General features: G+C 39.7%; 1 protein-coding gene across 1 annotated transcript; it reads left to right on the forward strand.

Moving 5' to 3' along the window:
- The first annotated feature begins 1,581 nt into the window (after nt 1–1,581).
- LOC111998835 (transcription factor UNE12) lies at nt 1,582–7,552 on the forward strand. Its single transcript, XM_024030939.2, has 6 exons — nt 1,582–2,141; nt 3,569–3,688; nt 3,886–3,951; nt 5,632–5,697; nt 6,703–6,780; nt 6,868–7,552. Exons 1-6 carry the CDS (start codon nt 1,809–1,811, stop codon nt 7,096–7,098), a joined length of 894 nt encoding a protein of 297 aa, XP_023886707.1. The 5' UTR covers nt 1,582–1,808; the 3' UTR covers nt 7,099–7,552.
- Nucleotides 7,553–13,348: the final 5,796 nt, after the last annotated feature.

Consider the following 13,348-nt stretch of genomic DNA (forward strand, 5'->3'; position numbering starts at 1 on the left):
TATATTATTCATGCAAATACGTACATTAATTGTGTTCACTATATGAATTGTCCCGTGAAGAATACATTAAGGGAAGAAAAAATAGGTCATTTGACTTAAGACAAACATATTCTATGTGCTTGGTTTGTAATCCCCAGGACACGGGAGGAAGGTATTTTACCTAACCAAAAATTCTCTCATTGAACCAAGTTTATACTCCCGACCAAACAAATATAAAAATAAGAAACAAAGAAGCCAATCAATGCTGGAATACAAGTAGCTTAAATGTATATGGTGGAGTCATCAAATATTCATTATGCTTGCGTTGAAAAGTTAAGATCTCCATTTTTAAAAAAAAATCTTTTATGAAATATCGGTTTGGCATGATTAATTTTGCCAGTGTATTTTACTATTTAGCTTATTTTTGTTACTATTTATGGGTTTCACTGCACTTTTTGGTACTATTTACGAGTCTCACTATACTATTTCAGCTAATTTTTACATTTATCTAAAATACTTTTAGCAAAAAAATTTCAATTTTAGCAAAATAAGCGGGATTCTAAACAGACCTGAAGTATTATAGAAAATAAAGGTGAATATAGAACCCATTAAGTATAATCCCATGTACATTATTTGAAAAAAGAAAAAGAAGAAGAAAAGAAGCTCTAAAATACCTGTCTCAAGTTCAAATCATTATTACATAATTTACATGAACCAATCTTAATATAAGTCTCTTGCTCAATCCATTGCTAACTTGAATACTTTGGTTTGTGTCACTTTCCCACCTAGCTAATACCTAAATATACTAGAATGCTATTATTTATATATATATATATATATATGTGTGTGTGTGTGTGTGTGTGTGTTAGGAAATTAATCATGTCTTTGCAGAATGTTGAACACGTTGTTAGTGAAAAAATAAAACTCAATATATGCTGTCACAAAGTAATTAAATCAAAGAATAAATGATGCATAGTAAGCATAAGGAACAATTCTAGAGATACAAAAAATTTCACATTTTTTCACAAGGATCTATTTGAAATTCGTTTATTTTGTTGAAACTGAAAACTTTTTGCTAAAAATACTGTAAATAAAGGTAAATGTTAGTTGAAATAATACAGTGTGACCTACGAATAGTACCAAAAAGTGTAGTGAGACCTATAAATAGTGGTAAAAATAAGGTGAATAGTAAAATAAGTTAGACACTAAGATGACAAGTTTTGGTTGAAATAATATTATTTTCATACACTAAATCTCTTTCATTATGTACTACTTTAATCATAACAAAACAAGTTAATAATTGTGAAAAAAAATTTGTCAAGAGCGCACAAGTCTAAAGTTTATTTATTAAATGAATACTTTTAACTCCCTTAGAATAATTAACAATATCAAAAGTAATCCATAATAGATAAAATAATCAAGAGAGCATTTCTGAGAGTGGTAGTTGGCAGGTCCCCAAAACGACACCGTATCTCAGTGAGCCAATAATAATGAATGGCAAATGGCAATAAAGAGAAAATGGGTAGAAGTGTAATAATGAAGAAAGACGGGCCCATTTAGATAAAGTGTAACATTTTTAACAAGGATAAAGCCACCCATTCTTTTCGTCTTTCTTTGCTCTCTCAGTACTCCCTCTGTACTAAAAAAAAAATTATATACAAAAGCAAAGAAAAGCAAAGCAAAGCAAGGAAAAGCAAAGCAAAGAAAACTCTCTCTCTCTCTCTCTCTTTCTTTCTTTGTTATTTGCATGTAGATGCTCTTTGAAACTCGTAACTCGTCGACGCGACTCACCACGACTAGGCCGAGTCCGACTCAGGCTGTTCCACCTCATGGCTAATAATCCGTCGGAGGCCACTAACGACGATTTCCTCGAGCAAATTCTCGGCCTGCCCAGCTTCGCTTCAGCTGAGGCTGGCTTGACCGGCGCCGATGGAGGCTTGGGCGGTTCCGGGACCGGTCCGCCTCCGATGATGCTTCAGCTAAGCTCCGGTGACCTTGGCGGTGGAGGTGGTGGCTCTGCTGGTTTTCATGGACAGGTGTTTCCGTTAGGGCTGAGCTTGGAGCAAGGGAAAGGAGGGTTCTTGAAGCCCGAGGAGGCCTCCGGCAGCGGCAAACGCTTTCGAGACGACGTCGTTGATGGTAGAGCTTCGTCTATGAAAAATGTAAGCTGGAAACTTTTTCTCTATTCTCTGTTTGGTTAGTTAGAAAGTGACGGAATTTGAAGGAAAATGATAGTTTTTTTTAACAAAAAAAAAAAAGGTTATTTTAAAATTGAGTCAAGTCTCGAGCTTGTTTAGTAAGGACTCTGGTTGAAAATTTTAAATTTTTGTTATTTCCCCGAATTTTCTCAGCAACCAAACGGATCACTATTTTTGTGTTTTGTGTGTGTGTGTTTGTCTTTATGTGAGTGTCTGTGTTTGTGGTTTACTAGAGTGAGTGATACAGACAAGTATATATATATATATATATATAGTTGATAAATTTTGTTGTAGTAAGAGAAGAGGAGGAGGACTAGTGGGGGTAAATTTGTCAATTTGATTATGGTTGTTTAGTTTAATAGCTGAGAAGAAAAGGAACTGTGTGAGATTGAAGTTTCTTTCTATATGGGACAATAAGTAAGAAAACAAGGGTGCATATAAGGCCATGAGGGTATCTGTTGGTTTTGTTTGAAAAAGAAATAGGAACTAAAAAAAGATGGTTGGCATAATGCTTTTCTGAAATATAGTAACAAGTGGATGGGGGTTGAATTTGTGGGTTCAAAACCCACTGGGTGCATGCACAACTTACCAGTCAAACACAGAAATGTAGAAAGCTTTGGGAAAAAAAATAGTGGTTGTGCTTTGTGGTTTCTAAAGCGAGGTTTTTGTTATGGTGTCTATGAATGATTAAGTAGTCATCCGGAGATTGATAGATGGTTTTGTGGATTTGGGTCAAAGCTACTGGCAAAGTATTTAAAAAGACTCGAAGTAGCAATCCAATAGGGGGAATATGCCTTCCTTGTAAGGAGTAAGACCATATTTACAAGATCTGTGAACTACCTTGTGGCTTCTTAGTTAGGTATTATTTCAAGTTGATGCCATGGGGTTTGGAGTGATTGGCCCATTTTCCTGTAGGAAATGACTTTGAGAGCTATCCAACAAAATGTTTGACTTAGAAGTTTGGTTATCTTGGAAGTGTAATGCACTTACCCTAAAAAGAGGGAAAGAAGTAAAAAGGTATAAAAACTTAAATTTATTATAGAAGAAATCACTATTTAACTTATAAAGAGAGAATCATCTCACTTCCATGGAAAATGATTGGAACTTGTGTTGTTGTTGTTGTTTTTTTTTTTTTAAAAAGGTTTGTAGACCTGGTTCAGACATAAGCTTTTTTTGTTTTTGTTTTTAATAAATAAAAAAAGAAAAAGAAGAAGCTGAATAAATGCTTCTTCAGTCTTTTAATACATTTTTGTGATGTAGTTAACCTTCAGGCTTTCTGTTTCATATCTCTCTCTCTCTCTCTCTCTCTCTTTGTGGGTGGGGGAGGTTGGTTATCCCTGTTTTCTGTTGTAAGTGTTGTCTGTGTTGATGAAATTATGATTCTTCTGCAGGTTTTCCATGGCCAACCAATGACCAATACTGTTGCTGCTGCACCACATCCACCAGCAATGCGCCCAAGGGTGCGGGCTAGACGAGGACAGGCCACAGATCCACACAGCATAGCTGAGCGGGTGAGCTTGATATTCATATGAATCATGCAAGAGAGCAAAATTTGTCTAATTTATAAGAATGCAAACCATGCTACTAATTAAAACTTATTTTGGGGTTATTAGTTGGAATCTTTTGTTTAATTTACTTAAAGTTCCTTCTTTTATTGATCCTCAGTTTAATTTTGAGTTGGCATTGATTTTTGACCATTTTACTACAGTTGCGGAGAGAAAGAATAGCAGAAAGAATCAGGGCATTGCAGGAACTGGTTCCTAGCGTCAACAAGGTCAGTTTCTTTCTTTCATGTCAATTTTAAGTGCAAGAATGTGATAAGTCTTAGACCTTGTAATTTAGGAAAAGGCATTCAATGCTTATCACACATGTTGAAATTCTATCCTTTTGGAAAAGAAGGTGAGTTGTTCTCATTTTCTTAAAATTAAATAAATAGATAGAATATAAAGGGAAAGAAGCCTGGATTTTTTTTTAACAGTTTTAATTCTTCTTGAGAGAGATAAGGAAATCAAATTGCTCTCTAGGAATTATTTAAACATATTTAACTATTGTAAGATCTTCCTATTTGGAACCTTGGTGCCTTTCTAATTGAAAAAAAGAAAGAAAGAAAGAAAGAAAAAGAGAAGAAAGGGATAGTTAATTACTAGGAGCCACACTATTAAGTCTAGAGTCGAGAAGTAAACCCAGTGCTCTGTACACATAAGATGCCTTCATGTGAAATTATACATTACACTTCCTTTTTCTTTCAAGTATTTCTGTCCTTTTGTCCCCCTGTAAAACAACTGCTGTACAGTTTGTCCATGCATGACAAATACTGAGAGTTTCACTTATTTTTTACAAAAGAGGAACCAATTTCATTTGAAAACAGGGAGAGCTAATTAAGGTTGGCTATCTTAGTACCAGTAAAAAGTGTGGCTGTTTGCCAGTGACATGTGCGTGTCAAATTGCATGAAGTCTTGTTGATATTTATTTTTAGAAGGTATATAGTGAGTCAAAAACATTCAAAATTCTTGTTCCTTGCTGAATTCTTGTCCCTATTCCCTATCAGAAATCAGCACCATCTAGTTCTTATATGATATGTTGCTGTACGAGATTGAGTTTTATATTTTATTCTATGTGGATTAAAACATGAAAATATGCAATATTTTTCACCTTTTATTTTTTATTGTTTGGCCTTCTCTCATAGCTTTTTTTTATTAATTTAAATACAAAAGTATTTTTGGGCTTATGATAATGGGTCAGAGCAGAAGTGATTTTGTATTTTGTTTGAAACATTTCTTGAAATTGTTCAGTCTACTGTATATAATTAATTTATTCACGATTCATGCAACAAAACTTTATTGGCCAAGATGGCAGAGGGAATGAGATATCGAAATTCATGTATTTAATGCTATTATGATTTACTCTAAATGTCCCAATATGCATTACTGTCTTACTGAAACTCAAAAATAGAGGTTTTTATTCATTCTTAATTCTATAGCAACGTTCTTTTCTGTGTTATCATTTCTTCATATACTCTCTTTGCAACTTCAAAGCTGTTAAGAGAACACAAAGTGGAACATGTTACTGCTATTTTATTTTTCTTGATGGTTAAATATGGATAAATGAAATGGCATAAAGAGAACATATCACAGGAACAGCAACAGCAACTGCAGAGTATAAGAAGATACTCTTGGAAATTCCGGCTTTACCTGATTGATTTTTTCATTCAACTTGTGCAATAAACTTTGGGGTACTGGTCTGTTAAATTTGTGTGACCAGTAAGCTTATAAGTAATATAATGCATTGGGATTTCTCCTTGTGATAATTGGGTGGAGTGAAGGTGTGGATTCTTACGTGACTTATCAAAGAAAAGAAAGTGCTTTACCCTGATGATGTTATACCGATTTAATTCAAGGACTTGTTTCATTGAATTTAATTGAGTCTGACTAGTGATATATATTTGTTTCTGTAGACGGATAGAGCTGCCATGCTTGACGAAATTGTGGATTATGTGAAGTTCCTAAGGCTTCAAGTAAAGGTAAAGTAATCTATGCTCGTAAATTCAATTTTTCTTAGGTAGCTATCTGATTGAATAAGCTCCAGACATTATGTTATGACTTCCTTTTAATTACTCTGGTGAAATTGTATGAATTTTCATTTATCTGTTGGCTTGCGCTTATTTTAATTCAATCATCAACTGAAAATTATGCTGTGTTAATATTTTTGTCAATTGCCCGACCAAAACCGGTTATTTCTAACAGTATATATTATCTAATCTGCATCTTTAACAATGCTTATCTATTTGGTGCCATCATTATAATAATCTATTTGATGCCCATCATTATAAGGTGGCTTTTCACACTAATAATGGATAGGAGATAATACTATTTTGTCCCCCCATGCTTTGACCCATTCCTTCTTCCCATCTTGTCATTTGGATCATGTCATTTTGCTTACTGTGAGGTTTCCTTTGTTGATCTCCTGTTAAGATAGACAGAATATGTTTGTTAAAGGCATATCTTAGACAGCCAAAATGAAACATTCTATTCATCTTTACTATAGAACTTTTCTTTCAGGGAGTGTGGGGAGACGCACTCCAAATTGTAGGGTGGTAAATTGAAATCTTACCAAACTACAGGCACCAAAGTGTTAATTTCCCTAAAGGATATTTGTTCTCTTGCCTATTGTTACTGTTGCTCACATGCATCGTTGGCTACAAGAAAGGGCACATTGTTTGAGTCCTTGGGCTTCTAAGTCACCGAAATATTGATTGTCACTGTTGTATAATGCACACGCAGGCAGTTACAAGTTCAAAGGTCATATTTGGATAGCCTCAATATGCCTGTAATGTAAACCTTGAATGATTAATAGTAGCCTTCGAGTCAATTATGTTTAAACGATGTAATTGATTTTGAGATTTCAATGATTAATCAAGTAGTGTATTCCCCAGTACTTGTAAGGGGAGTGTCCAAGCAGTTGACTGTGTAATCATATAGAATTGTATTCATTTCTTTTAATAATTTACTTTTCATCTGCTTTACAGGTTTTGAGCATGAGTAGATTGGGCGGAGCTGGTGCTGTGGCACCACTTGTAACAGACATTCCACTATCATCAGTTGAGGTTATAAATATGAACATTATTTGGTATTTGAAGATATCTTAATTAATTTTCTTGTCCCTTTGACGACTGTGTCTTTTTGTATCTTAGGAAGAAGGCAGTGAAGGTGGAAGAAACCAACCAGCATGGGAGAAGTGGTCAAATGATGGGACCGAACGTCAGGTGGCTAAGCTTATGGAAGATAACGTTGGTGCCGCCATGCAGTTCCTTCAATCAAAGGCTCTTTGCATCATGCCTATCTCATTGGCATCAGTCATATACCAGACACAGCCACCGGACACCTCTAGCATTGTCAAGCCTGAAAACAATCCACCTTCATAGACCTTAGGAAAAAGGTTACATTTTTCCACGGTCCCATCGGAAACTCATTATATGCTGCTTGACCCCACACCTTATATATCCTTTTCAACCCCCACAAATTTAGTTGTTCCCTCGGTTCAAATTGCAATCAAAGTCAGATGCCATAATTCTTGCTTTTTCCCCTTTCTTTTAGCTTTTGTCAAAACAGGGATTGATGTCAATGCCCTGAAAAATGCAAGCAGGCCCTTCATGTCTTGCCAAGTTCCAAGTAAAGGTGAAGAATTGTCAAAACTCACTTGATATGCTCTTCTTTTTTGTATCAATGGTGGGGATAGTGGAAAATGATGGAGGCACCTTTGTAGTGGGGCTCTTTTTTTTTTTTTTTTTTGTAGTGGGTTGTGGGACCTTCTTAAAGGGATAGATTATGTTTCATTTGTATATCTGTAACTTAATATAAAGCGCGGAATTGCGTTTATATTTTGTGTTCCACGCTTTTCCTCCCTTCTTTTTTCCATTGTCCAAAATGGCCCCCTTATTTTCCAAGCAACGTGCCTTGGATAATAATATAAAAGTAAGAGCTTGATACCAAAAAAAAACCATTCTAGTTTAGGTGGCTAAGCTTTTAATGGAACAAGGCTGTTTAAAGAGAATTGTAATTTGTACTTTGAATGAGAAGCCTTAACGGCTTCTTGAGGAACACTCAAAAAGCCCTAAAAGGAGTGGAGATGTGGTTATAACTAGGCAAGATTCTATGGCTTCTCATGAAGCCTATACATCCTTATTAAAATGACTTTTTGTGCATCTGGTTTTTTTTTTTTTTTTTTTTTTTTGGGCTCCGCTTTTTCTCTCTCATATGTAGCCTCATATAATTGCAGAATCCTTGTAGCTGGTACTTTGGAGTTTGGACTTACTCAAAAAAGGGTTTTGTACTTCGGTTCCTATTGGCACGTGCGTGTTTATCCTGACAACAACATCATAAATATTCCTAGTTCCTACAAGAAGTTTTACTGCAAAACGCAGGAAATAAAGGTCATGCCTCCCGGAAGAGCGGGAGTAAGATAATACATGGTACACTTTCTTTTGTAATGAGTAGGAGATGCAAAGCTTCATGGTCAGGAAGAAATCCAGTACTCTTAGTACTTTCTCTTCCTTTTGTTCAGCTTTTGTGCTCAAATAATTGATTAGTTTACAAACACACTGGTTGAGGGTTTTGTTTAACGTGCTATACTTACACTTTGAAATGTGTCTGAACCTCAGGGGATTGACTTACTAATTTTTAAAATCTCTAGATATTAATGAGATTCAAGGCTTGAAATCTCAGTCCCATTTTGGGCCACCCTAAGAAATTCCCCCTTGTGATAATATGTGGTGTCTGGAATGAGATGACTACAAATACTCGAGGAAGGAAATAATTAGGTGTTCGAAAAGCTTTAAGTATTTTATTTTTCAAAAGAAGAAAAATGTGGCGTTTAAAATTCTAAAGTAAATTACCGGAGCCTAAAATTATTAGTGTTGAAATTCGGTCTATGTGAAAAAAAAAAAAAAAAAACAAAAACAAAAACAAAAACAAAACGTGCACAAGCACAAGCAATCCTCAGTTACAATTCACAAGAGACTAGCTGTCACGGTCTCATCTATGTGAATATCATCTTCTGCCACAATAGATTATGGCTTTGTTACTTACAAGCCACCCACGCGCGCCCACACAATCCAAGCCCCCCATCAAATCATACCCAATTTGAAATCCAAAGCCCATGAACCCAAGTCAAAATATGAGAATTTATTAGAACTGATTTTTCCCCCCCATATTTTAAAGCTAAAAAAAAAAAAAAAAAAAAAAAAAACCTATGTCGTTGTTAGGAACTTAATCCACTTGACAAAAGTGGATGAAAGGATCGAATTGAAATGAATGAAAGTCGAGGGACATAATTGAAAAAATAATTAAATTTTAAGGACAAAAGTGAAAACATATCAAATTTAATGAATGTAATTTACAATTTAACCATAAAACAATTTGCTTATTTGGGTTCAGGTGTAATGTAAATGTAAAATATCACATTATTTAAAGATTTATTTGTATGATTATTCCAAAAATCAATGAATCAAAGCTTTTAGATTCCAAACTCCAAAGTGATTATCCATGTTTACTTGTTATAAAAAACATGTTCTTCTATACAGATAAAATTTGGTTTATTTTTGTCTACAATTTTATCTGTATCCTTTTGTCTAACTCTGGTTTGATTTATTTCAACTATTTAACATGTGATGTTTAGCACTCTATTTGTAGCATATATAATTTTTTTAATATATATTTTTTAATTTAAGAATAAAATTGTAATTTGAGGAAATTAAATTGTAACTGTGGGGCTAGAAAATCGAGTAGCCAAGGCCCACTTCAACCCAGGCCCAAATGGCCCACGTCAAGGACGCACAACGGGTCCGAGGGTGACCCTATCCTCGGTCGTCCGAGACCTCGGTACGGAGAAGGGCAAGCTCTGGGCGAACCGTCACCTCGGCATTGAATACGTTCACCTAACCCCTCTGGCCGCATTAATGGGGATGTAACCCCTTGCCAGGGCGACATCGATCAGGGTGAACCACTCGAGCACGGATACGACCCTTGATGGGATAGGCGGTCAGGAGGAAGGCCAATAGATGATCAACAGGAGGAAGAAGATGAGGATATATAAGAAATGTGAGCAAAATGTAGGAGAGGTCTTTTTTTTGGAGAGGGAGAAAAGCCTCCTCGGCCCATGGCCGAGGAGCATCCCCCAGTTGTAAACTGTTCTAAGTATTTTTTCAATAAAAGAGAAAGGAGTTCATGCTTCGTGAACGCCGACCAGCGCCTAAACCTTCGATCCACTCTCTACAAATTCATTGTTCTGGGTTCGTTGGGCCTTTAACCCATATCCTTTGGGCTAGGGCTACAAAAATCGACCCTACAATTGGCGCCGTCTATGGGAAGGATTAGCGCGCCGGCTGGCGCAACAGGCGACGGTTCTAAGTAATCGTTCTATGAAAGATTGGTGGTGATGCAAAAAAGAAAAAAAAAAACACTGCAGAGAGATAAAAGTTCGAGACAGAAGATTCAGCAGCAAAAAAAGAAAGCTTGATATTATTTCATAAAAAGCAAAGTTACAGATTACAATCAGAGGCTCAGGCAGGCGTGCTTTAGAACTATTCCTACCAGCTAGTTCTACAATCAGAGGCCCAGGTGGACCCGTCCTAAAACTAGCTAGAGAGAAGTGTCAACCCGTGCTTTTATTGGCATCAAGAGAATGGGAGAACTTGACAATAAAAGCAGGGAAGGGGGAGGGCCAGCTTGTTTCAAGGCCACCAACAACTCCTTTCTCGGTGCGGCGGAGCTTGAGCAAAGCGAGGAGCAGATGCAGGGGCACCGGGATGCCTTCCCCCGTGATGTTCCCTTGATTCTCTCCACTCCTCACGAGCGTTGGCCGTTGGAAACGGCAACACCTGGGCACCAGCCATGACATAGGTTCGCGCGTCTCCTCCGTAGGGGGTGCGCTCCGGGGAGAGACGTTAGGTACTTCAGCGACGTCCCTCCTGGCCACCGCGTACGGCACTGTCAGCGTTACGCCCAAACTTTGCCGCGCTGGAAGCCTAGTGGGGGCTGCGGTCACAGCGGCTCTTGGCACGGATGTCCTCACACCCGCCAAAAGCCGCCCCATATCTACCAACTCCGGTCACAATTCTGGCGGGGTTATTAAAGGGGCTTGAGGAGCTGAAAGGGTGTGTTTTTTCTGTCTGCGTTGGGAAGTTCATGGAGTATAGAGAAACCATCCCCCCGGAAAGCCTTATATAGAGAATGGAGGTTGGTGAGAATTAATCCACGTAGAATTCGAAAAGAGAGTTACCAGCAGGGCTAATAATGGGGCCACCAAATTCCAAGGGGACTGTAGACCGTTCGATTTGTGCTAATTCACGAGGACATTAATAAAGGCGCGTCTCGTGCACCGAAACGTCAAGCGCGAAACACGAACGGCCAAGGGACGCTTCGTCAATAAAAAAGATGGGGGCTCGAGCTGGAGGCGAGATCAACGCCACCTGTAAGATCCTAATCCGACAGAACTAAGGCATTGCATGGTCCTCGGACTCAAGCCTATGGGGAAACTACTCGCTCCTCTATACCTGGGTACTAGACAGAACCAAGGTATTGCATGGTCTTCGGACTCAAACCTATGGGGAAACTAGATACTTACAGAGAAATGAAAGCGTTAGACAGAACCAAGGCACTGCATGGTCCTCGGACTCAGGCCTATGGGGAAACTACTCGCTCCTCTATACCTGGGTACTAGACAGAACCAAGGTATTGCATGGTCTTCGGACTCAAACCTATGGGAAAACTAGATACTTACAGAGAAATGAAAGCGTTAGACAGAACTAAGGCACTGCATGGTCCTCGGACTCAGGCCTATGGGGAAACTACTCGCTCCTCTATGCCTGGGTACTAAACAGAACCAAGGTATTGCATGGTCTTCGGACTCAAACCTATGGGAAAACTAGATACTTACAGAGAAATGAAAGCGTTAGACAGAACCAAGGCACTGCATGGTCCTCGGACTCAGGCCTATGGGGAAACTACTCGCTCCTCTATACCTGGGTACTAGAGAGAACCAAGGTATTGCATGATCTTCGGACTCAAACCTATGGGGAAACTAGATACTTACAGAGAAATGAAAGTGTTAGACAGAACCAACGCACTGCATGGTCCTCGGACTCAGGCCTATGGGGAAACTACTCGTTCCTCTATACCTGGGTACTAGACAGAACCAAGGTATTGCATGGTCTTCGGACTCAAACCTATGGGGAAACTAGATACTTACAGAGAAATGAAAGCGTTAGACAGAACCAAGGCATTGCATGGTCCTCGGACTCAAACCTATGGGGAAACTAGATACTTACAGAGAAATGAAAGCGCTAGACAGAACCAAGGCACTGCATGGTCCTCGGACTCAGGCCTATGGGGAAACTACTCGCTCCTCTATACCTGGGTACTAGACAGAACCAAGGTATTGCATGGTCCTCGGACTCAGTCCTATGGGGAAACTAACCGCTCAATCAGACCAGTGTGCTGAACAGAACAGGGGCATCGTATGGCCCTCGGACTCAGGCATACAGGGAGGCTAACTACAAAATATCCCAAGTGAGGAAAGGACCAAGCCCCACCTGGCCCTTGAGACGCAAGAGAGCTGCCTATGCGTATGTCCTCTCCCCTTATCCTCGTTTCTGGCGCGATTGGCCGACATACAATTCAAGCTAAAATCGTACAAATCTAAGGAAAAAAGGAAAAGCAGGCAGTGCGTACACAAATAAGCAATTCAAATAAAGGAAGATTAAATTGGCATTACAATAATGAGTTCGTAAAAGTTGCATGGCAGAAGCCACAATACACAGAAGAGAAGCACAACAAAATGAAATGACAACATGAAAGTAGGGCGAGCTGCGACGCCGGGGAGTCTACTCCTTTTGCTCAGGCTGAACAGGGGCAACCCCTGACCCCTCCGAGCCCTGGCCTGATAGGACGGCCTGCAGGGGTATGGCGAGAGCAGCTGCTTCTTCAGTAGTGGGGGTTGGATCATCGAAAGGGATCTCCACTACCTCTTGGGGCACCTCCTCGCTCGGAGGCTCGCCCAGCTCAGCTGTCCGCACCTCTTCAACAATCTCCCCAACCTTAGGGTCTTCAGGGGCGGCCTCGCGGATAGCGGGGGGGTAATACACGTTCTCTGCCTTCCACAGGTTGGACGTGGCCTCCACCCCAGCTTGTTTGAGAGCCTCAGCCTAGACCTAGGAACAATATCGCCTACACACCCCCGGGACTTAAGCCTTGTAGGCGGCCTCTACCGCAGCCACCCCATCAGCGTAGGCTGTGGTCTCAGCCTCCTCCTTGGCACGCTCGGCCATCTCCTTGCCGTGGTCAGCCTCGTCTTTAGCCCGCAGAGCTTGGTCTCTGGCCCATTCGGCCCCCCTCTGGGACTCTTCGGCCTTTGCCGCCTTAGCCTGCAGATCAGCGATCAGATCCCTTGCGATCTGCAATTGGTCTTGCGCCTCGCCCAGGCGCCTCGTTTGCTCATTGGCCTGGTTCTAGGCACCCTCAAGACCGGACAGAGCATTGTCCCACTCCCTGGTCACCGCCGTCAAAGCCTCTCGGGCCTTGGCGAGGTCAGCCTCGGAATTCTTCAGGGTCGTGGTGGCCTGGTAGCGCCAAGCACGCTCCCGTTTGAGGTCCTCCTTCTGGTCATTTGCCGCCCCC

This window comes from Quercus suber, unplaced genomic scaffold (assembly GCF_002906115.3).
Source record: "Quercus suber isolate HL8 unplaced genomic scaffold, Cork oak 2.0 scaffold_632, whole genome shotgun sequence".
Lineage (NCBI taxonomy): Eukaryota > Viridiplantae > Streptophyta > Magnoliopsida > Fagales > Fagaceae > Quercus > Quercus suber.